Raw genomic sequence first — 24,550 nt, 5'->3', positions numbered from 1 at the left:
GGGGGAGGGAGTTGGTACGCTAGATACGCTAGATAAAGGGACAGGCGTTGCAGACATTTCTTGGTAACATTCTTTTTATGTATAGACCATTTCTGCTTCTTCCCAAAGCCAGCAAGTCATTCAGTAAGGCACCACAGGAGCAAGCAGTGGCCTAGAGGGCATTTGATATCATTATTTTTACATGTCCTATGCTAAATGTTAAAGCAGGAATATCTTCCTAAAGCACAGTGGAAATTTTGTTTTATATAAGGGAAGGATTGCATTTGAAAAATTTGAAATTTATGTAGAAGTCCAATTTATGAGCATTGTAAAAGTTTTATTAAAATATTTTGGGAACTTTCTAGACATTTGAAATTCATTCTGTAGAAGTCTCTTTAGAATGCCAAATTTTCCTTCTAAAAAGAAAAAAAAAACCATTGTTAATTTTGAAAACAAAATTTATCATAAAGAAGAAATATAAGAGTACCAAGTTCTATTTTGGGTTGACATATAACTTCTGTTATATGTTTAGCAACGTGATAGCCTAACACTCCATCCCATGTTTTATAGTTTTATATGGTTGGATACTTATACCAATTCACAAAATCTAAACTGCGCAAGTTACATTTATTTAGATGAACATGGAATTGAATTAAGCATTTAGGGTTGCTCAAACAGCTTTACAATTTTGTTGTGCCTTTATTATTTACCTTCGCAGTCAGGTGAGGGGGTGGGAGCAGAAAGGCAGAGAGCAATATAAATACATTAATGAATTTTTAAAAAATGAAGATGTAGGATGCTACAAAAATCAAAACGTATAGCAATGTTGAATTACAAATTATCACAGAAGTCATATTTTTAGTAGTTAAACTTTAAACAGCAGCTTTATTACCTCCTAGGTGCAATGGAGATGAATTCCTGTGGCTAGAGGACCCTTTACTTTTGAACTTTCAGACACTTAGGGAGGAAGGGAAAAAACCCCGCCCATTAAGATACCAGTGGATATATTATGTAATGCTTTTCTTTCTTAGTACGCATACCAAACACTGTGCCACAGGTTTGTGCCGGGAAGTCCTTTGAAATCACTATTGAAATTAGTATGTAAAAAAATAGTGTTTCTAAGAACAGAGATGTAATGGTAAAAAAAATAATGAGCATATTTCTGGGAATCTCCTATGCTCTAATCTTTATTTTTGTGCATATTACTCCTGTTTATTTGCTATAGCCAATAAAAGACATATTTCAAGTAATTTACTGCTTTCAGTTACTGAAATCGAAAGAAATCCAGATGCACCCCGTTCTTCTTGGTTACACGCGATTGCTGCATAATATCAGTGTTTAAATTACATCGACTCTCCTTAAATGACTTACTGTTTGAATTTTGTGAAAATCCTGGCAAGGAGGATGGACCGTTCATTCCAGGGAGAAGGACCGGAGGAAGGCCGGGGAGTCCTGGGTAGGCTGCTGGCAGGCTGATGCCGTGGAGGGAAGGGCTGTCCATCACGCCCGGCTGCTGGACGGCTAAGCCCAGCACATCGGAAGCTTTCTTGATCCGATCAAGCTCTTGCTGTGCCATCAGTTGTCGAACGGTGGTGGGAGCTAAGTAATCTTTCTCCCGATCGAGCTGACTTCCGACAGTCTCCCTCACTTTTGAGATGTGCTGCTTGGAGAAAATATGATCTCTGATGGACAAGCGGGCAGAGTACTTCACTCCACAGAGAGCGCACTCGGGCTTGGTGCCTTCCGCTCCGCTCTGATTGATCATGAAGGGCTTCCCGATGTTGATCTTAAATTTCTTTTCCTTTGCCCTGGCGTTTTGAAACCACACCTGGACCACGCGTTTGGGCAGGCCGATCTCGTTCCCCAGCATTTCACACTCTTGCATGGTTGGAGTTCGGTAGTCGCTAAAGCAGGCCTTCAGGACTTTGAGTTGAAGATTGCTCATTTGGGTTCTGAAACGCTTGTGGCCTGGCCGGTCATTGCTTTTGGATTTAAAGGGATTGCTGGATCCAAACGGATTCGGAGAACTCGGGTCGGCAATGCTTGACGTTTCGCTGCGGTCAGCACTGTCGTCAGGGTCATCGGTGATGTAAAAGCTCGGGTCATGGTCACCATCTTTATCGCTGAAATGGATCGAGGGACTCGAGAGGGAAAAGAGAAATTTTTCATCGCAAACCTCGGCGGCGGGCGTGGCTGCTGTTTTGGGTAGAACGTCGAGGGTTTTGGGCTCTTTAGGAGATAAAGCGGGCTTCACGTCCCCCGAGCTGCCCGTGGTGCTCTCCATCTCGGCGTTGCCCTCATCTCCAGTGGTGGCGTCACTGATCGCCGTATTAACCGATGACGTCTCGTCGAAATCCGTTTTATTTTGATCGTACCCAGCCTCAGCGGGAGGGGCATTTAAATTTTCGACATCCTCAGAACACTCTGCTTTGAAAGAAGAAGGACTTAAAAGATTCTTCGGCGACAGCTCTGCTGTTTTACTAACAGGCGTGGACACTGTAGAAGCCAATTCGTTCTCACTCGACAGATCGATTTTAGTTAATGGCAAAGACGGGTAATCAAAATAAATATATTTCTGTGGGCTTTCTCCCCCATCCTCTGGGGCGATTAAAGGGCTGGGTGGCAAGCTGTACCCGGCCTGCTTTCCCTCATTCCAGTGCCGAGAGCGAATGTGGCTTTCCAAGGCTGACTTTGCTTTGAACAGGGCTCGGCAGAAGGGACACCGCTTATGCGACTGGGCGGGACCCACAGCGCGGAACTGGCCTTTCCGTTCTCGAGCTCGGGTGTTCTGGAACCAGACTTGCACAACTCTCTTTTTCAGCCCGACTTCCCGTGCAATATGATCGAGCATTTTCCTGGTAGGATTGGAATCCAATAGGTATTTCTCGTAGAGTATTTCCAGTTGTTCTGGGGTAATGGTGGTTCTCAAGCGCTTATCGCGATGTTGGTCTTCACCGCTATTCCCTCCCTCCTTTTCACTGCAATTATTATCTTCCTTATCATCCAGTTTCCTTTTCAGGGAAGCAGCAACCGTCGTGGGGGCTGTCGTGTGGGAGGAACTGGTCTGAGGGGGCAACTGGGTGAGAGAACCGCTCAGCAGCTGTCCAGTCATCAGTGGGTTATTGGGGTCAAATATCATGTAGGGCATATCCATGGGCCTTTCCAAGAATGGAGAGTGAAGGAATTGGTTTTGAGCAGCGAGGAAGTGCATGTGCTGGTGCTCCTGCCAGAGTTCCAGAGTTGGGAAGGCAACTGTACACTGATCACATTGGTATTGTAGTAACTGTGGAGGTAGACTGTTCTGGAGAGACGTCACAGACATCTGCAGTGGACTGGATGGGACTGGGGTCTGAGAGGCTGAGGGAGGTCTTCCAATAAGTTGGGGCTGTTTTGGTGGCTGTGGCTGAGCCGAGGAGACCTGTGGTGGGTCTGAGGAAGTTGATGCTAATGGCAGGGCCGGTTTGGTGCCTTGAGAAGGAAGAGAGGAGTCACTCTGCTTTGGCTTTTCAGTGGGATATTCAGGTTTTGGAGAAGTCTTCTCAAGTTCTGGCTTGGGTGATGGAAGCAGGGGAGTACTAGTCCCAGAGCCAGAACTTGCTGCAGTTACAGCAGCGCTTTTGGCTGCATCGGTTTGGCCAGCCACTGTGCAATGTTTGTACACCACTTGATCGGTGGCATCCATGGAGTCTTCGGTTTGGCTTTCATCTTGGGCATCGTCGTCTTCGTCCTTGTAACACTGTTTTTTCTGATGCGTGATCAAGTCAAAGATCCTGGGGAAAACCACATTGCATTTTTTACACTGGTACTGCATGTTGTTTGTTCGAATATACCGTTCATTAGTGAGTTCTCTTTTCTCATCCTTAGTTTCTGCTTGATTCTCATAGCTCTTTCGTGCTTTCTGACGAGCATTCTGGAACCATACAACAATAACCCGAGTTGGTAAATTGAGAACAGTGGAAAGCTGTTCTATTTCATCATCTTTTGGGTAAGCATTTGTGTCGAAAAAGTCTTGCAGGACCCTAAGCTGGTAGTCGGTAAACCTTGTTCTGGAAGATCTTTTACCAAATGATGCATCTGATTTGTAATGTTCCAGAGAGGCAGGCTGTGGGTCAATTCTGATGTCTTCCAAAACAGTTATTGGAGGGTTACTGAAGTTGTACGGTGAATCTTTGTTTCTCTGCCGTTCTTTAAATAGTGTATTTCGAAACCAGTGTTTGATAACTTTCTGTGAGAGGCCAGATTTCTCGGCCATTTCTTGGATCTGCTCTTCACTTGGAGAATTATTGATGTCAAAATAGGCTCTCAGGATTTTGAGTTGATCATCTGTAATTCTTGTCCTTGGGCGTTTGAACTGAGAATGCCTTAAGAAGTTGGGATCTAATCCGAGCTGCTGCTGACAAAGTTGAGTGAGGTCTGCAGAGAGCGTGTCCATCTGTGGCAGCTGCAGGGCTAGCTGGGGAGGAAGCGCAGGATGTTGTACAGGCTGCATCATAATGGGAGGGAAGAGTGGAAGGTCAAGAGAAACAGGCAGCTGGACCTGTGGGGGAGCAGAAGGTGGAGGTGGGGGGGGAGGAGGGGGAGGAGGAGGTGGGGGAGGTGGTGGCGGAGGAGTGGGGGGTGGAGCTTGCAGAGGGGTAGAAACCGTGTTGGGGATTTTCACAGGTCCAATGGATGAAGGCTGAGGAGGAGCTGGAGGCAGGGGAGGAGGTGGAGGTGGTGGAGGTGGAGTTTCTGGTGAAGACGGAGAAATTGGATAAAGCTTATCATAGGCCTCCCTGTATTGACGAGCAAATTTTTCTAGTGCTCCATACGGGAAAAATTGCCCATGTACATGTTCTTGGTGACTCTTTAAAATAAGGACGTTGGAAAACAATTTGCTACACGTCCCACATTCCAGTTTGTCAGTGTTTTCCCCTTCACTACCTTTGCCCTTCTTCTGTACCTTCTGCCTGTTTTCATTATACTGGATGACCAGTTCAAAGCCAAAGTTTTCCAACAAAGCTTTGGCTGCATTTCCCCTGGCACCTGAAGCTATTCGGGGTGGTGGGATGGAGGGCTCCAAGGATTTTTGCTTCTTTATATCTTTGCCTTCTTTGAGACTGTCACCTTCACTTATACATTCTTGCTTTGGTTTTTCCTGCTTTTCAGCAATCTCTTCTGCCTCTTTATAAGATGGCACGTCCTTCATGACTTGGCAGTCTCCACCACCTATGTTCGCCTGTTCTTGTTTCAGTAGCTTGCTAGCCTGTGGCGGTGGCTGCTGCGGTGGCGGAGGTGGCGGCTGCTGTTTTTGAGACTGCAGCGGGGGCTGTGTGGCTTGGTATTGTGCCTGTTGCTGGAGTATTTGGAGCTGAGTTTGGCCAACGTGATGTTGGGTCTGAATCTGCTGCTTCAAGTCTTCGAGCAGGGATCCAGCCATTCCTGTCATGCCGGGCATTCCAAATGTGGCAGAGCCCGGCAAGCCCAAATCTGGCCCCAAGCTGAACTCCGTCCCAGGTATGTAGAATGGAAAGAGAAACTGAGGCTGCTGAAACTGCAGCAATGCCTCTGGGGTCATAGGAAAATGGGGCAGAAAGGCAGGGTTTAGAAACTGAGGCTGAAAGAACGCCGCTTGCTGTTGCAGCTCGTGCTGTAGTTGCATCTGAATTTGTGCTGGTGACTGCGGTGGGTGATGTGTGGGTTGAGCAGAGATCAGTTCAGGAGCTTGTTTCTTATTTAGTTCTTTGGCATCTAAGTGGGTATCTTTGCTGTTCACAGCTGCTAAACTCATGGAATCTAACATCCCTTGGCTGGGACTATTAACGTTCGCTGCAAGGCTGTGCCCACCGGCCACATGACCACTGGGCTCCAGCTTTGCAGCCCTGGCTTTTGTCTGGTGGAGCACGGATCTCATGTGGATTTCCAAGGTGGAGCTTTGGCTGTATGCAACATTGCAGATGCTGCACTTGTAGGGTTTGTTGTCTGTGCTGCTGCTGGTTTCTTGAGGAACAGGACTGGAGGCTTCTTGCAAAACCTTTTTCAACTTATGCAGATGAGAAACTGAATTATAATGGACCAAGAGAATGTTCTTTTGGGTGAATGACTCTTTACACACTGTACATTTATATGGGCGAGATGGATCGAGGAATTTTTCCATTGTAAAATTTGGCCCTTTTCTAAAAGGTAAGGTCCGCTTTGGTTCAGAGCCCATGTCATCTGGAATAGAGCTGCTATCGCTTCCTACAGGACTTGCTTTCCCTTCATGGTCCACCTCATACTCTCTCTCTATTTCCTGCTCTAGGGCATGGTCGTCCTGGGCCATCGTTTCACTCTCTGCCCAAAGTTCACCATTCACGGGCAAGGAGGCATACAGCTGTTGAAGTTCAACTTCACTCAGTTCGGGGTGGCCTGCTTCCAAGTGTTTTTTTAAAGCCTGGAATGTACGGAAACTCCGCTGGCAGAGATTACACATCGTTGCAGCCCGAATCGCATGATACTGGGAATGTATCTGAAGCTTCTGCATAGTCTTAAAAGCCAAGCTACAGTGGTTACAGCGATACTTATAAACATGGCGGTCAGAAACGGAGAGTGGTTGCCTTTTCTGCTGTTCGGTGAGTTGATCTTGCAGTGTGTCAGGGATTTTCGCATCCTTACTACTATTTTTATTCCATTCTGACACTTCTGTGGATTCTTTATTTGGTTTCTGCTCTTCACTCTTAATTTCCATGCTAGCCTTTGAATCCTCAAGATCTGCCATACTTTTGTCATCCACTGGACTTTCACCTGTATAGAAGAAAGCATAAACGTGTCTCTTAGGTGAAGAAAACCTGTTTAAATGTTCAGTAAAATATTATAAGTAGGAGCCGCCACCAGCTTTTGCTTAATTAATGCTTTGAAAAAATATTTATTGAGCAACTAATATGTGATAAGCACTGTAGTAGTTACTGGGGATCTAAAGGTGAATGAGAAATCACCCCTGACCTCAGAGAATTTCAGGATAGGGAAGAAAACGAGGAGGTGATTATAGCATGCTTCAATCAGTGCTATAGAAAGGGCCTCAGTGTTCATGAATTAGATAGAACACACAGAATATCCTTAGCATGGATATCCAGACCCTAAAGATGCCACAGTTTCCTTCCTGCTTTTTTTTTTTTTTCTTTAATCTTTGCTAGCAATACTCTTGGAGTATTGCAACAAATGCAAGCCCTTGAGTGTGTTTTCTGCAAGTCTCAATCAGTTGCTGGCATACCTGAATATTTCCCAGAACCCTCAGCTGTGATGGCTGCAGGTGTGTCCCGCTCCGATTTCTCAGAGGCAGCTGCTGGCAGTAGCATACTGTTTGGCATCATGACATCAGGGACAGGCACCTTTGAAAACCAAAGGGGTTTATGTTCAGTGTACCCAAGAAATCATTAAACTCCATCACAGCTGCCATTTGGCAGCAGCATATCCCACATATATTTTTCCAAAGTAGACACATTCTGTGGATCTTATGGGCCAATGCTTTCTCTTCAAATCTCAGATCAATGCTGTGGCAATGCCACAATCTTCTTCATTTTGAAAAAAATATGGTTTGAAGGTTTTTGATTATGTAGGTCTATTTTTTATAATGAGAATCAAGAAAGTTTGTAACTCAAGGTGCCCACATAAGTCATTTGATTAACAGTAGAGACATACTAGTAAGACCACAAAAATATGGTATTGAATAAGCCATGCCTTATGTCATATTTGATTTTTTTTGCTTTTGTTTTTGTGTGTGTGTGTGTTTTGTTTAAAAATTTTTTTTAATCTAAGCAAAAGAGACATCTGGGTCTTGACTGTGATGTCCATAACACAGTCAGTAAAGTAGCTGTAAATAGCTCAGAAGAAATGTATTTCTACCTACCAATAATACAAGTTCTGTGTTGGTACCTGAATACAGATTATGCCAAACATGCATCAACATTTGGTATCCTTACTGTCATGAGCAGCTTTTCCACACAGTCAGGAGACACACTGTGTAAATGTGTCAGATGAAGCTGGAGGTGCATTTTGTTGCTGAGGACGTCCTGGCAGAGGGGACAGCAGATGACTGGTTGCACCGAGTGCTGCGACAGGACGTGCATCTGGATACGACTTTGGTCCCTACTATTGTAGTTACAATAAGGACACTGATAGAACTGGAAAACAGCAAATAAACGTGGCCACTGTTAGGTAATGTGTTTTGATGATTTCAGAGCATCAGAAGTATACCAAGCGTTAGCTATCTTTCCAACTGCAATATCTGCATATATTTCAACAGCATGGAATTGTTTTGGGTCCTAAAACTATGAGGGAGGGAGGGGGGTAGGAAGGAAGGAAGGAAGGAAAGGAGGGAGGGAAGAAAGACCTCATGGCAAAGAGGAAAAAGCACATTTACCTGTTCGTGACAGAATTTATTGTCCTCTGTGGGTTTTGACCTTTTTGTTGCAACATCCTCTTCTTTAGCCAGCAGAAGTGGCTGGGTCCCCCCTGCCACACTGACTTTTATCTCCTTCTCTGGTGTGATTATCCCTGATGCCAAAAAGGAACAGAACAATTCAATTTTAAAAGATCACCAATGTCAAAATCTGAAAAATTGTGTATTTCAAATAGTTATGACTCTAAATCCACTGAATCTCAAAGATGACTGGAAAAGCACTTTAGAATAATGTTTTTCTCAAAATACAATGAGCACACTTCTTTTGGTCCACTGACTAATTGGACATTATAAATAAATTTTTAAAATGTACTCCTGTCTCCTGTTTAGATAACCCTAGGTGGCTTGGACGATTCATCAATAACATATGCTAACTGCTGTGTCAGAATACCTTTAACTCATTAAAGCAAATCTACTTCCCATTTGCAAATCCTGACTTTGAAAATAGTTATTCTTATGAATGTTTAATTGTCTCCCTCCTTTCCAAAATTCTTAGGTGCTGCAAAGATTCCAAAATTCTGATAAGAACTATTTTAACTTGGAAACAGAAATAACAATATTGTTAAGTGGTGAATGTCAAATTTAAAAATTAAACAGACATTACATACCTGTTGTTGCTATTTGGGATTTTATTTTAGATGTTTCAGCAATTGGCTATACACACAACATTATAGTCCAAATCTCAGGAAAATGATTGTTTTATAAGGTTAATATGAATATTTGGTTTTAAAGATGATTTACAATTTTGCCTAGATGAGCTATGTAACACGTAGGCACCCCTCACACATCAAAGAAACGAGTGTGATTCTAATTTCCCAATCGAACAGAAAATTCTTTCCAGCATCAATTTGCCCGATAATCTCCTCTGTGAGGCTGGATAGTACAGTGACATTGGGTAGGCACGTCACATACATCTCAGGACAAACACAAAACCTCATTTACCAGCCATTCCAATCTCATCATAGCGCAGAATCATCTGACCTTTTTTCTGCTGTTTATTATGAGTATTTCTAATTTTAACTTTCAATTTTCACCATCTTCCAGTCAATTTGCAACTAAATTATTTCCAGGGTGAGGACACTATCACTGGACAACTGGGTACAAATACATCTTGAAACGCAATGAAGCTAAACCATTGATTGCTATCAGACCCCGCGTAAATACATAGTCCAGGCATAATCTGATTGTATGCTGTGCATGAAGATTTATCTTGATTTTTTTCAATCCACATACGGTTCATATAAATGAACAAATTGCACCTTAGTGCCAAATAACCCAGTTTTAATTTAAAAATTAGATCAAGGATGTTACAGAAACAAAGTAAAAATGAAAACAAAAGATACTTTTTTTCTAGATAGAGGTGCATGGTTTAGAACATATAGAAATTTCAGAAATTTCAAAATTGGAAGGAATTTTCAAAATAGGAGTGATTTTTAGGACACCAAAATTAATATAAAATTCAAATGGCATAATTACAATAATTTTATTCCTTTGGGGTCTCTGGTAGATATAGAATTAATGTTAAATATTCAACAGTTTATACTGATAATGATTTCTAATTTATAAACATTAGATTTTATTTGAATTGGTGTATCTGTCCTATGTATATGTTTCCTGTCTCTCTCTCTCTCTCTCTCTCTCTCTCTCTATATATATATATATATATATATATATATATGAAAAAAATGCCCTGGAAAATTTTAATTTCTAGGTATTGGAAAAATAATTTATCATGCTTGTATTTGAATTAACTTAAACTTGAGATATACTGAAAAGTTTCATTATATTGATTAAACACTATCCAAATAATTGATATCTCAAATTTGTCAGAAACAGGAATGTTCATCTCATAATTATTTCTAGCATCTACAAATATGCTTTTCTTCTCAAAACAAGAAAATACTTTGCACTGTAGCTTAAAAAGCATTAAAAACACTTAAGAAAACAATACAACGTAGAGTACTTGCCTTAAAATGTCAGGCCAAATTGAGTAAAGAACACAAGTAAAGCTTGTTAAAACGACTGTCATTCAAATCAGCAAATGTCTATCAGTTGACTTCTCCTGTGAGACTCAGAGATTTTTCTCAAAAAGTTTCCCATTAATGAATAAGAATATGTTCCCTGAAGAATATGAATATGAATATGTCACATTCCCATATTCTTTTGTATTTGCAGGAAAATTGAACATGACCAAATAATAAGTTGATCCAATTCCCTGTGCTATCAAAGACTGCCACATGTGAATTAAAAGAGATTTTCCATGACTTCTTGCTTGCAGATCTTATGGAGCAACAGAAATAGAATAAACCTTCCAGGAACTTCTAATCTATTAAATGTATAGATATGGCCTTATTTATATAAGCATATAGTATGTATTTTGTTATAGTTTTGGAACTATAAAATATCAAAGAAACTCTTACTGCTTTCAAGGTCTGAAACATTTTAACAAGCTTTATTGGCATATGACTACTACCATGTATATTATGAATATGTTGTTCCTATTTCCATGGCTGTTAATGTTCATAAAAACATAATTGGCTTTGAATTTCGTGATGTTCCATGTCCCATTAGTAATGTAAGATTTATGTTTTAGTGTATCCCGTCTAACCTTTGCAATAACTATTGGTTATAGTATTCCACCTAATACATGTGTCAACTTCTATAGTTTTTGGCTAGTTAAGTTGGTCAATTGAAGCATGATCTTTATGTAAGAAAGGAGCTTCCTAAAGACCATTTAATTTTTAATTTCAAAGATGTTATAAACAAAGGCTAGACCCCTAACTGTAGCTAGGCACCCCAGAAATGTTGCCCTGATAATAAATAGAAGCAAAGAATGCTAAGATTTACATAACATATGACAAAAGCAGACTCTTGAGGGCAGGGCAGGTCATTAGGATTATTTGATAAGAAGAAGGTAGTTGTGTTTTACGCATCCATATGGGCCTTTTCTACTCAAAGGGGTGCTATCTCAAGCACCATGGCATCCCTGGTAAATTAAAGAAAATCAACTAAGGTCTTTTTCTGAATTTCCCTGTCCTATAAATGCCTGATGTTTCAATAAAGGCTAATTAATTTTAGGAAGGTTTCGATTAAGTTTCATGATTACTCATAGTTTATGTCTACAACTTTATTTGAGATAAATCCTGTTAGTTATTCTAGACAATATTTTGAAATGGGATAATTCATTTTGTATTAAGGATACCACAATATTTTCAAAGAACAGTGTCGTTTTAATGCATTTTAACTAAAAAATGAAGCCTAATTACAAATAAGCACTGCCGAATAGATGAGCCAATGATTATCTGTCAGTTATGGGGTTATTTAACTTGCATGCAATTGCTAATATAAAAATGACATAACTCATTTCAACTCAGATACCGCCTACTTAATAATTCTCAGCCCCTAAAATACAGAAGGTTGTAAAATAGCTTATACACATAACTGAGGAAAATCAAATAACATACACATACTCAATGCAAATCTTGAAACAGAATAGAACACTGAGTTATTATTTATGAATCAATATATTTGATAAATTTTTAATAATATAAAGCTCAAATATAACAGGAGATGCTATTCAATTCCCAATAACTCTAAAATAATAATTACTTTCTAATGAGAGTAGAATGAAAAGGTAATTTTAATTGCAATAATGAAGGTTAATTTCCATCTTTCCTCATGTTTATTCCCTTATTAAAAAGTTGTCCCCTTAGCCATGGCAGAGACATATTAAATTTTCAATGCAAATGTATTAATCTGGATAAACTCTATATTAATTCTTGTACTGCATAGAGCTATAATTTGGATTATAATTAATCTAAAGTGGCACTAGATTTAAATGACAATATAAATGAGGCATTAGAAGCCTTTTCTATTACGAATGAATATTCAACAAATATAACTTGCATATTGCCAAGTCTCATTTTGAAAGCTCTCATCCTAGAGATTAATTTCAGCAACACAGCACAACAGCTTATACAAACACTGTCTTCCTAATATGTGTTAATTCCTTCCTGTCTAAAAAATTTGTGTTCAAATAGGCTATGCTGTTTTGCCATATAACTTAAGATAGTGGTTAATTTTCTAAGTTTTGCTAGTATTCCTTTAACATATTTATAATATATATAAAGAAATAAAAAACAATTTATACCTAAGTGGCTATTCGATCGTTAGAAATACTCACTAGAAAAAAAAAAAATCCATGTAATGAATTTTTACCTAATAAGGTTCAATTCTGAAAGCAGAAAACTTTGTTGAAAGTTCATGTTAGTTGTCAAGAACAAGAATTCATCCTGAAAGCCCAGAGGTTTCAAGGCTAAATGTTGGCATATCACTAATTGCTTTTAGTTGGGCCTTGCTTAAAGCCCACTTTTATCCCTACAGATATATCTGGGGAGGCATTTCTATGGGGATCATAGTTTGTTTTAAGCAACTAGCACTAAACAATGGTCTGTGTCTGGATGGTAGCTAGGCGCCCAAGGAAGGGCAATAACTCATCTGGCCATTAGAAAGTGATGGAGCACATGGCGCTGGCAGAGATAGAGACCCTGCATCTGTGGTATGTTCCAACATAAAGTGGTATGTGTGTGTTTTACACATTCCTCCAAAGACTGGGAGGGATGGACTCTGTCATCTCTTTTAGTACTACTGTGAAAGACACCATCAAATGCAGGCAGAATCTTGCCCCCTCTGAAGTAGTCAAGCAGCCAGCCTTGAAAAGGGACATCCTAGAAAGTGAAGAGACTGACCACCTTGCCATTTCCAATCCTTCTCAAATAAGGTTCAGACGGCACTACCCTTGACATTGACTCATCACTAGGTACTTCAAATCCCTTGCCAATAACCTCAGGAGCCAGCTCCTGATAGGCAGCTATGACATTACATACGTACAAGCTCAGTTCCAACCATATTATTCTCTTGGTTGAAATTAAATTAGAATTAGATGTTAGCTACTATATTCTAGAAATTAAATTTCACTTATTTTACTGATCTCCTGAAAGAAATGTAACATTGAATGGTGTGGCGTGGCAAAGCTTAGATATTCAAAGACTGAATTACAAATATGGGCTAATTCAGGTTAAATTAAGTTGCATATAAAAATGGTATTTTTTGCACAAACAAATGTCTTCATATGAAGTGAATACAAGCTCCTTTATATGCCACTGTCACTGGAGTTTAAGGAAAAGATAGATGACTACCTGGGACTAATAGGCTTGAACCCATTTCAGTACTTCCTCTGCTTCAGTGAATCCAACATAATATAACTAGGTATAGCGTGCAGCAAAAGTAGCCAATGTAATATTCATTGCGACCATAGATTTCCATCTCATACATATAAAGCATGGATGAAGTCACATATTTGCCAAATCAAACACAGAAAAAGCCTTAGGTATCTACACCAGATGCTGGCCTAGGGTTTGTTTGTGCACAAGTAAATGTCATGACACGAAGGTTTGTTTTCAAAGACAGTAGCTTTCATTACTGGGATTTGTCTATTCTAGAAGATCAAAATTACCCAGCAACTAATCCCTTTTCAATGATATTTCCTCTTTCTTAGGCTGAATCATCTGTAAACTTTTTCACTGGATTTTGTTTGAAATGCCTCAAATAGATGCCCTTAGAAAGGGCAAATTCCTGAGTGTAAGTTGTAAAAAGCAAGGAAAAATAACATTTATTTTTAGGGTTATGTGGTTGGGGGGAGGGTGTATGTGATTGAATGACAAAATTCAAGTGATATCTAATCCAGTGCTTATGAAAAATTAATACGCCATCAGAGGAATCACAAGTATAGCTAAGATGAATGAAAGACGCTTAAAAAATTACAAGCACACAAACTGATTTGATTAAAAAATAATCTCACTGGTCGTCCTGTAATATTCTTCAACTTATCCGCATCTATTCTGTCAGATGGTTATGATTAAAAATAGGTCAATGGGAGGCTACTGATAGAAATCACATGCAAAATGCACATGCAATGAATAGTAGTGGGAATGTTCCGACAGTTTAAAATGAATAAAAGCTTTTAATAAGCTTTAGAAGTGGGCTGGGGTGGGGGCAGTGAAAGAAGGGCTGATTGGAGGAACGGGGGTGGGGGAAGGAAGGTAAATGATTCTAGCATCTTACCAGAGTCTTTATTAGAGTTTTTGCTTTCACTATTGTCTCTCTCGCTTGTGTCTCTCTCATCATCCTCAGCCACTGCTGTGGGCTTAATAGCTCCTTCTGCCTCCTCACTTTGTTCTTCTGTTAAGAAAGGCAGACCAGTCAGTAGGATTTAAAACCCTGGAAAAATGCACACTAAAATAAACTAGGTGACCATTTCAAGATGTTATTTATGAATTACCTGCAGATATTCATACTCAAAAGAGAACACAAACTTACTCAAAAAGTCTATATTACAACATGCAGACTGTACCAATGCAAATTTTTATCTAAAGCCACGACTTTTATGTCCATTGACAGGATGTGTTCTGCTAAATTAATATGAAAGAGATCATTTTAAGTACAGTTTAAAGCTGCAAAAGATTACAAAGAATTGGATGTTACGATAATTCTGAAATTTCACGAGTAGAACCTTGTACCTTGTAACAACACGGGACCGCTGTTCCGTTGACATGGATAGGTAGCAGAACAAACCAGACTCATGGGAAAATTCTTCGTGAAATAGCGTGATATCAACGTGTTACATACAAGACAGGTATTTGTGCTGTCTTCAGACCCCAGACCCCAGAGGAATTCTTTTGAATTTACTTAGGGTAAAAAAAATCTCAAAACTTTAGTTATGTTGGGGATCTTTTCTTTCTTTAGGGGGAGCTATACAAGGCGCTGGACATAACAAGGTATATTTCTTCTATGATAACAGCATCACATCACACTTCATTCACGAGTTCACACCAGCTAGATTACATGGAAATCCTCACAGTAACTCAACCTTATTTAATTATTCTCTAAATCTTAGCTATGCTGTTGCTGGTGGATTAATCTGTTTATGCAGTTAGCCTCTATGCTGGGGCTGTGTAGCACTAATCCGTGAAAGGCCCACTGTTCTCTTTCATCCTGCGATCATTTGTCTCTCACTGTGCTGATGTCACATTTTAATGAATTTTTAGCAATCTGAGTAATGCCAGATAGCCAGGCTTCCAAGTCCCCACAGCATGGCATGCTGTTTTCATTGCAGCACAAAAAAATAAAAATCATATTCCCCTGTTCAGGTAGGAATTACATAAATTAGGAGAAGAAGGTAAAATGGGATTTGAAGCACCAGGCTGCTCAATTTCATAAAATCTTTAATGACCATATAAATTTGCCCTGGAAAGGCAAAAGGTCATCGACATACATTTGCATACACCCTTCTATTTGCTTTTGATAAGCAGAGCTTTTATGCAGAGAACATGATACAATTAACCCTTCAATACCCATACAAAATGCTGCTACGGACATTTTAAGTGTCGAGCATTAACTGAAAATTACACACTGCATAAAATTTTCATTGCAAATGCTATAGTGATTGAAAGGGGAAATCGTGGCCCTCTTCACACCCCATGTTTTATTAATAACATTCTGACAGCAGAATGAAATATCCACTGTCATATGTAGCACACACGCTAAAATTGCTACTTAGTGCCTCTCTTGCCAGCCACACTCTGCAATTGGGTGAGCAGGAAAACAACAGAGAGAGAAGAGTTGTGGACTCAGTGAGAAACTTCAAAGAGCTACGGGGAAAGAAGGATATTAAATGAGTTCAGAACAAGAGTTTGTTACAAGTATGCATTCTCAAAAAGGCACCCTAAAAAATCCATTTATTCCATATTTGCATTTTGCCTCTCTGCACAAAATGGGGCAGGAGGGACAGGGTCTGTCTTTAATTGGTCAGTCAGCTGGGGGTTACAGAAGAAGCTTCACTTTAAGGTGAATAAACATGGGAATTTTACTTTGAGGGAAAAAATCAACACATTTTAGGACTCTAGCCTGCAATTACCGATCAAACTCTGCAGCTTCCCTCCCTCTCAGCGAGAGAAAGGTGGAGCTCGATCTGGGGGGGTGGAAGGCTGAGAGCACAGCCGGACAGGGCTGTGTCCCTCCCAGGTACACACAATGGCATATCCAGTGTCAGGCCACAGCCTATGACAGTTCATGGCAATTACTTTTCGACTCATCCGGGGAAAGGGACACAACCCTTCTTTCGGTAGATTTACTGGGCCTTTCCCCCAGGGCTGGAAAATGAAGTGTCAGAGTGCTACTGAGTGTCCTTATCTTGAGGGGACATAAAATTGTAAGGGCTATCGCAACTCACATTAATAAAACATTGTGTGTCAGGCAGAGAAAAAGAAAATTATGAAGGTACTAAAAGAAAAGCTGCAGTATAATCTGGGTCTCATCAGACAGTTTTTGCAGGGTCCTCTTCTCCATTTTCTGGTATGTGTTTTTAAGTGTGAGAGAAATTCCCAGACATGTTCTTCTATACATCACTGTGGTGTCTGACCTCAGCCTGACCCTGGCAACAGTTTGAGAAATCTGAATGTGAACAAAGACTCTGTGTCAGCAGCAGGGAAAGATTGTGGGATAGACTCTCCCCATCAACTTAATCGCAAACAGCAGTTCTGAGGCCGTAACTTTGCCCGGCTCCTCCGAGCCACAACTCATAACATTTAGAGGTGGATTTGCTGCAGTGCCCCTACTTCTGTGACTTTTTTTGTCCTCTTTTTTTTTTTTTTTGGTTCTTCCTTTGAAGTAGGCAGGCAATTAGCTCTAATGCTCCAGCAATTCAGAACTGTTTTGTGGTTTAGAAGTGAAAGTTGTTTATAACAGGTAGGCTCTTTGGAGCCATGACAACTTTACAAATTTGTAATCATGCAAAAAAAAAAAAGGTACCTTATACACACCATAAAGTTTCACGTAAGTCAGAAAAGAGGTCACTTTTACTTTCAAAGACAGCCTTAGATCTAAATTTGACATTCCTTTTATAAATAGACTTTAGGGTCAAAATTATTGAGGTGGAGAAACCACTTTTTTTAGAAAAACCGTAGGTTAGGATTTTAGGCTAGGGAAGATGTGGCCACATTCTAATTTTCGAGTACTATGCCTTCTCAACTGTAAAATGCTACAAAATATATAATACTTTATAAGGGGGAAAAAAAGGAAACACAATGTTAAATTCATGTATTAAGTACTAAAGGACATCTTAGAATTGAGGGAATACAATGCATAAAGTTTCAAAATGAAAGTACTAAAGCAGTTATCATTTTATCAATAAATTTCTCCATTACTATATTATAAGTAATAATGAAAGTACTATTTCTTAACACTTGTATTCACAGCATATGCCTTTTAATTATTATTTTGCTTTGTGGTGAATAAAAATATTTGTTTATACATTAAAATTTATGATAAGTATGGACTTAAGCTTAAAATATACAATAGGGTTCATTAGAACTTCCCAATTTTAAGATAAATTACATTTTTAAATATTTCAACATAATAGGAAGAAGACAAAATAACACTGTACTCTTATATTGTAGAAGTACAGTAAAAATTAACTTCCCCCAGCATTTATAACATGCTAAAATGATGATCTTACAAAGGTTACCGTATGCATATATGTCAATATATTTAAAAGAAGAGCCTTTGAGTGACTATCTTAGAGTGTTTTCAATTGAATAATCAGAAATGATAGGGTAGCCACTATTACTTTATTCTATAAAATTATAGGATACAATTTTTTAGCAAATACACTTTACTGGCATCTATTTGTTCTAAGCACTAGATATTTATAATGGCTGTCTTCTCCTCTAGTCTTCTAGCAGACACAGTGCACACTTTTTAAGCCTATGGAGTGATCATGTAAAGAGAAAGCAGGGGATAGTAACTTAAATATCTGTGGTCTTTTACACTAAGCATGTGTTCAGTGTAAGACATCTGGTTTATGGGAATTCTTTCCTGCATTCCTCCATGGTCTTTCTGACTCCAGCCCCTCCCTACTCAAATCTATCCTCTATATGAGCTACTTAAATTTGACTTCTTTACTTAAAATCCTTCAGTGGCTCCCGCAACTTATAAAGTTCCATCTTCTGTATGTGCTAAGAATACCTCCAAGACATGGTCCTGATCTACTTCTCTAGTCTCATCTTTCTTCTCTTCCTGTCTAGCACTTAATGCTTAAGAACATTTCTCAAACGCTAGGGCATCAGAATTGCCTGGGTGACTTGTTAGACCCCATTTCTAGAGCTTGTGATTCAGCAAGTCTGGGGTAAGGTCTGAGAATTTACATTTCTAATAAGTTCCTTACAAGTTCCCAGGCAATGCTGCTAGTGGTGCAGGGATCATACTTTGACAACCACTGCTCCAGCATATCACTTCCTTTACTGCCTTCATTACATTTATTGCAATCTGAAAATAATCTGTACATTTATTTGTTTCAGAATATTACTTAAAAAGAGGGACTGCGCCTGTCTTATTCATAACTGTGCCTGGCACACAGAAGGCACTCACTAAATACGGAGGTAAAACTAATGATTTCTAGTTTTCTTATGTAAGTGACTAGGTCTAAGGCACAGTGTCACCAATGGAGATGGAGAAAAAAGGAGAAGAAATGCTTTTGAAGAGAAGAGAAGTTGAATTTGGAATCTGTTGTGTTGACTTCCCTATAGGACATCTACATGAAAATATCCAGAAGGCATGGAGATACCTTAATCTAAAGCGTCACAAAGAGATTGAGGTGAAGACATAGATTTCTGAGTCTTGGTTTATAAAACAATAAAGGAATGTATGGACATGGAGAGAGAGTTTGACATTTTTGTCGTAAGTCTTGATTTTTGCCATGCTACTTCCAATCAGATCATTAATGAGAACTTTTAATTGGCTTGAGTGGGGGAGAGGACTGAGTTTTATCTTAAATATGCTATTTTATTTTAATATGCTCTTTCTTATTTTTTATTCATTTTTATTTTATCTTAAATATGCTCTAGTTTTCTAGGGAACAATATAAAATATAAAATGGTATTCAGAGAAATGCATACATGAAGGCAAACCTAACTTTGAAACTGGAATTTGTTAAAAGAGGAAGCTCTAGCTTTATATTTGGTGAACAGTTTTACTTGCAAAAATTGTATTTTTTTAGGTATTTCAATATACCATCATGGATACAAGGAACTTTATATAATCATTCTTTGTTCTATATTGCATTTTATTATTGTAATTGTATAAAGCTGGAAACTAAGTTCATGCTATATAGAAGAAATAAATTAGATGTGTTGTAGCAACATGGGTGAATTTCCTCTTAAAATGTCTGAATTTAATACAGCTAAGATGGCAGAGTTGCCATTTTATAGCATAAATAAATACACACAAAGCACAGGGACAAGGAAGCATATTGATATGACTATACACAATCCAATCAACTCAATTAATTTCCAAAAATAACTCTACTAGCTGTATTATTTGACTTTGGGAAACAAAAATGTGGCTTATTGACTTCAACATTGTATAAAACTGACCAAGCTGATGAAAGTTCATAGTATATAAATTTAGGCATGAGAAATTATCAAGCTGATGTTACTTGTTTATTAAGAAATGACTTTATATAAACTTCCAAATATTGGATATATTTGATTTTACTTTTCACTTATTTATATAAGGGACTTGACCAGTTCTAATCTGAGCTGTTCTAGAGATACAGTTATTAATATGAGAGTTACAAATGCAACCCATTTAGGACAAGACCAGATTTTGAGGAGGAATAGATCAATTACCTGAGGTTGCTCTCAACTGCTGCTCTGTAAGATCATCCTCACAGGTCCTGGCTCCCAAAGAAACAGTTTCTGCAAAGGACATTAGGATGAAAAGTAATCAGCCTGACATATCCAGCTCTCAGGTCACAGCTGATATCATAAGAACCCAAAATACGGCTATCAAAAGAGGTAAGCATCAGGTAGAGCTCAGGTGCGTCTTGTAGGACACCCTACCTTCTAGTGAGTAGTGGTTGGCAGAGTGTCCAGGGAATAGTAGGGTTAGATATAATTCTCAATGATCAGTAGTACAGAACCAATGCAACAATAAAGATAAAATATGGAAACAGGACAGGCTCCTTCTGATGTTAAAATCTTGGCTATGTGGCCAAGTCAATAGATGATAGGAATGCCACGGTTTGACAGAGAATGGGTATGTTTATTAAAGGCAAATAATATAGCTGGCTCTAGATTGTATGATTATGTGTTATCATGGCATGGGCACATTACGTAAATTCTGAGACACTTTTACATCTAGGTCAAGGCACAAATCAGCAAAAAGAAAAACTCATTACATGACAACTAATGTGAGAGAGCAAAGCAAATATCAGGCAATCAAGGAAGAAACCTGAAGAGTAAATCCAAGTCATCAATATTTCTACATCTTCGTTCTGGTCTCCTATCTGAGTTGCAGAGCAGAAATCACAATGAGGTACTAATTTACCCGTCTCAGGACACCCCAAGCACATATCATTCTCTTTATCTAATTGCTTATTCCTTTGTGTTCTCTACTGTACTGTAGTTACTAAATTAAAAACAACTAGACCTTAAATATTCACCTTCAACATCTCATCCTTTCTCCACATTGACTCATCACATGATAATGATCCCTCTTCTATTCCTTTCTATTTATCTTCTTCTGACAATTTCCATAGCCTCCATACCAGTCTACCTGTCTTAAATCCCTTGTCTTTTCAAACTAATCCTTCACAACATGCCAAGAGTTACCTTTTAAGAATACAGAATTGCTTGAGCACAAATCTTGGCTCTACTGCTTTCTAAGTATGGAAACTTGAATCAATTATTTAGCGTCTTTAAGTCTCAGTTCTGCCATTTGTAAAGTGCAGATATAGTTGTATAAATAATCCATCATTGTAAGAGAAAACAATGCAATAAGGGCACAATGTGGTATAGTCTTCAAAGTGAGAAAAGGCCAGATCTTATTGAGAGGTTAAGAAAGTTGTCTCCATCACACAATGCCTGTACTGCCAAAGAGATCATGTTTATCAAGAATTTGTGTTTTGTTTTGTTTTTCTCTTTTTTTTCTTCTTTTTTGTGCTTACCAAGTATTTCCAGACCATAGTATCTCTGAAGGCATTCGTTGAACAAATAACCTCAAAAATAGAAGTGCACACCAAGGTGCCAAGGTGCCATTATTTCATTTACTAATTGTTTTTCCTGATTTTTTGTGGTAAACTATTAAAAACAACTCAAGCACAATAAACACTCAGTGTCCCCGCACCAAATATTATGTTTCTTTGTACCTAGATGTTAAATTAATCTTGAAAGGAAGAATTTAGACTTAGTTCTTGCTTATAAATTCAGGAATAACTTCCAAATAGATCACAACACTGATGGCCATCCAACACATCACTCATGATGCTCACCTGCTTCCTCCTGGCAACCGCTTGTGTCTTCAGGCCTTGATCAATATTGTTCCTGTAGTTTGAATACTATTTTGTTCTTTTCCCACTAAACTCCTGTTCTTCCCTCAAAACTCAAAGCAAGTGTCACCTCTTCTGTACTTCTATAACAATTAAATTATAATATGTTTCAGCAGTTACCATGATTTTTATATGATACTTGTATATTTTCTCCTTACAGATTCTCAACTATGGACAGTGTGAGGCATATTGAAATTAATACAACAGTCTAACTAGGGCTAATCAACTAACTAATCAACTAGATCAATTAAATGGTTATCTAAACCCTACATCCTGAAATACACAAGTCTCAATTTGAGAATTTTGTGAAGGTTTCACAGAGCCACCGGACTCTAAATTCAGAGCTTTTTCAAATATATCAAACAGAGATAATAATCCCTATTATATAAACAAATATGTAGGTATATAAAAGCATTGCATTCCCTCTTTCCTAGCAAAAAGTAAAGATAATTTATCACATGATCTTTAGCATTTAGTTTAATACACACACATGGACACACACACACACACACACTTTAGTACATATCATGCAACCCTTTGTCCCTTCCCACAATGAGATTTGCAACTCCTAACCTCTGGTTTATTGGATTGACCCCGGCCAGCTTACAGGGAGGTGAAGAAGGTCAACCACCACACCAGGGAGCCAAGAGTACCTACAACTACAAGCAGGAGAATTGCATCCATCATCCATGTGGAATCTAAGCCCCTTCTCGATATAGAGGTGGAGCGGACATAACCATCCCAGGGTCCACAGGATGGAGGAATAGAGTATAGATTAGGGTGGACTTACTGATATTCTACTATGGAACTATTGTGATTAGTAATGGAAGAAATTGTAGCACTGATGTGGAAAAAGTGGCCACACTAGCTGCTGAGGGTAGGGAGAGGGAATTAGAGATATGATGTGGGGGTATTTTCAGAATTTGGAGTTGTCCTGGGTGGTACCACAGGGACAGATGCTGGACATTGTATGTCCTGCCATGGCCCACTGGGTGGATTGGGGGAGAGTGTTAACTACAACGTAAACCATTATCCATGTGGTGCAGTAGTGCTCCAAAATGTATTCACCAAATGCAATGACTGTCCCACAATGATGAAAGAGGTTGTTGATGTGGGAGGAGTGGGGTGAGGAGGGTGGGGGTGTATGGGGATCTCATATTTTTTTAATGTAACATTTTTTAAAAAATAGAGAGAAAAAAAAGTATATCATGCAACATACGGAGTTGCTGAAATAGATTTCACCATTACCTAAGTAAATTTGACCCAATGACTGCTACTCCCTAAAGATTAATGAAAATTAAAATAAAACATCAGTGACAACTTATTGAGTCTATATCTCTGTCAGATTCTGTGCTAAGCTATTTGTGTAGAAACAGTCATTTTAATTCTCACAATAAAATGGTGGCGCTGTTATTAATTCTTATTTCATAAGTCAGGTCACTGGGGCCTAAAAAGGTTAAGCTAATTTGATGCAAGTCGCCAAGTTGCTAAGTGACAGAGCCGGGGATGAAACCCAGGTCTGACTAGATAAAAGCCTGTGCAATTTTAGATGTATCTGATTGTTTTGAGGAGCCTGTAAGATTTTAATTTCTTAATGAAGTCTCAGTGAAGGCCCAAAACCAAGAGAGAGAGAAAAGAAAGTGACTTCTCAGCAAACCTGTGAAAATTCTCCTATTTCATAAAACATTTACATTCCTTGAATATAAATAGTAACCACATTGGTGCCACATTGAAACCATTTCATTTGTTAGTGACTTAAGAAAATGTACAAAATATCAAAACCAGAAACAGTTACTTAATTTCATAAATTAGGTCACATGGCACTTGGAGAATCCTAAACTAAGAGTAACTTGTACGAAAAATTTCTTAAAGGAATGTGGTTCAATATACCACAATATTCTTTTTAGAGACGTAACCATGTTGTTCCTTTTTTACAAGAGGTATAAATATTTTAATAAAGGAGCTTTTAGCTTATCAAATGAACTGATTAATCTACACTTTTCTGCTCATGTAACATGAAATGTTTAAAACCTAGTAATGATACATAGCATCTTGCAATATTTCACTTTAATAATTGCTCTGTAATAACAAGTCTGACTGCTGTTAACAGGATCTGTCTCTTTTGCTGGTGATTTAATTACATTACTAATTTGTGCTCTCTAGCACCTGACCTTTCTTGTTTAACACTATTTAAAATAATACTACTGACTTAGTTTAGTCAGTATTCTACTCTATCCTGTCAATGTGGTGACGATAGCACATTTCAAAATGGTACCAATTTACTCTATTTTTATTAACACAATGTGGGAATAATCAGCAGCATTTTCTGAGGAATAGTATATTGATTATCTCAATCACCATCATTAACAACAACATTTTATGGAGCATTTGCTCTGTTGCAGGTACTGAATGGTGTTTTGTATATTTATTATGACATAGCTAGCCAATGTGGAATTGAACTCACAGTTTTATTTCAGGGGTAGTTCTCTTTTTTCTTAACCACTAGGGCATACTGAACCATATTTTTTAAATCAGAAAACTATCTTTCCATTTGATTCTGATATTACTTCTAGTGTTCATTTTTTTCTCATTTGGCCTGAATTTGGCTAATCACTTATTTCCTTAGCCTAACCTAACTGGCTACATCTACAAAGACAAAGTTTCATAACTAAATTTTTAAGTGATTTCTATTCCTTTATTCAGTTGTGGTT

The 24,550-nt window shown here is 38.6% G+C and overlaps 1 protein-coding gene across 1 annotated transcript in view; it reads right to left on the bottom strand.

The window, feature by feature from the left end:
• Positions 1-24,550, bottom strand: part of ZFHX4 (zinc finger homeobox 4) — a 179,681-nt gene that overhangs the window by 12,874 nt on the left and 142,257 nt on the right. Inside the window, exons 5-10 of the mRNA XM_058275665.2 lie at positions 20,140-20,208; positions 14,519-14,635; positions 8,357-8,490; positions 7,917-8,117; positions 7,208-7,325; positions 1,351-6,741 (exon numbers count right to left, since the gene is read on the bottom strand). Of these exons, the coding sequence (XP_058131648.1) occupies positions 1,351-6,741; positions 7,208-7,325; positions 7,917-8,117; positions 8,357-8,490; positions 14,519-14,635; positions 20,140-20,208 (6,030 nt within the window). The remainder of the gene's footprint in view (positions 1-1,350; positions 6,742-7,207; positions 7,326-7,916; positions 8,118-8,356; positions 8,491-14,518; positions 14,636-20,139; positions 20,209-24,550) is intronic.

Source organism: Dasypus novemcinctus, chromosome 14 (assembly GCF_030445035.2).
Source record: "Dasypus novemcinctus isolate mDasNov1 chromosome 14, mDasNov1.1.hap2, whole genome shotgun sequence".
NCBI classification, from domain to species: Eukaryota; Metazoa; Chordata; class Mammalia; order Cingulata; family Dasypodidae; genus Dasypus; species Dasypus novemcinctus.
The sequence above is the reverse complement of the archived record's forward strand: the minus strand, read 5'-3'. Positions and strand labels throughout refer to the sequence as shown.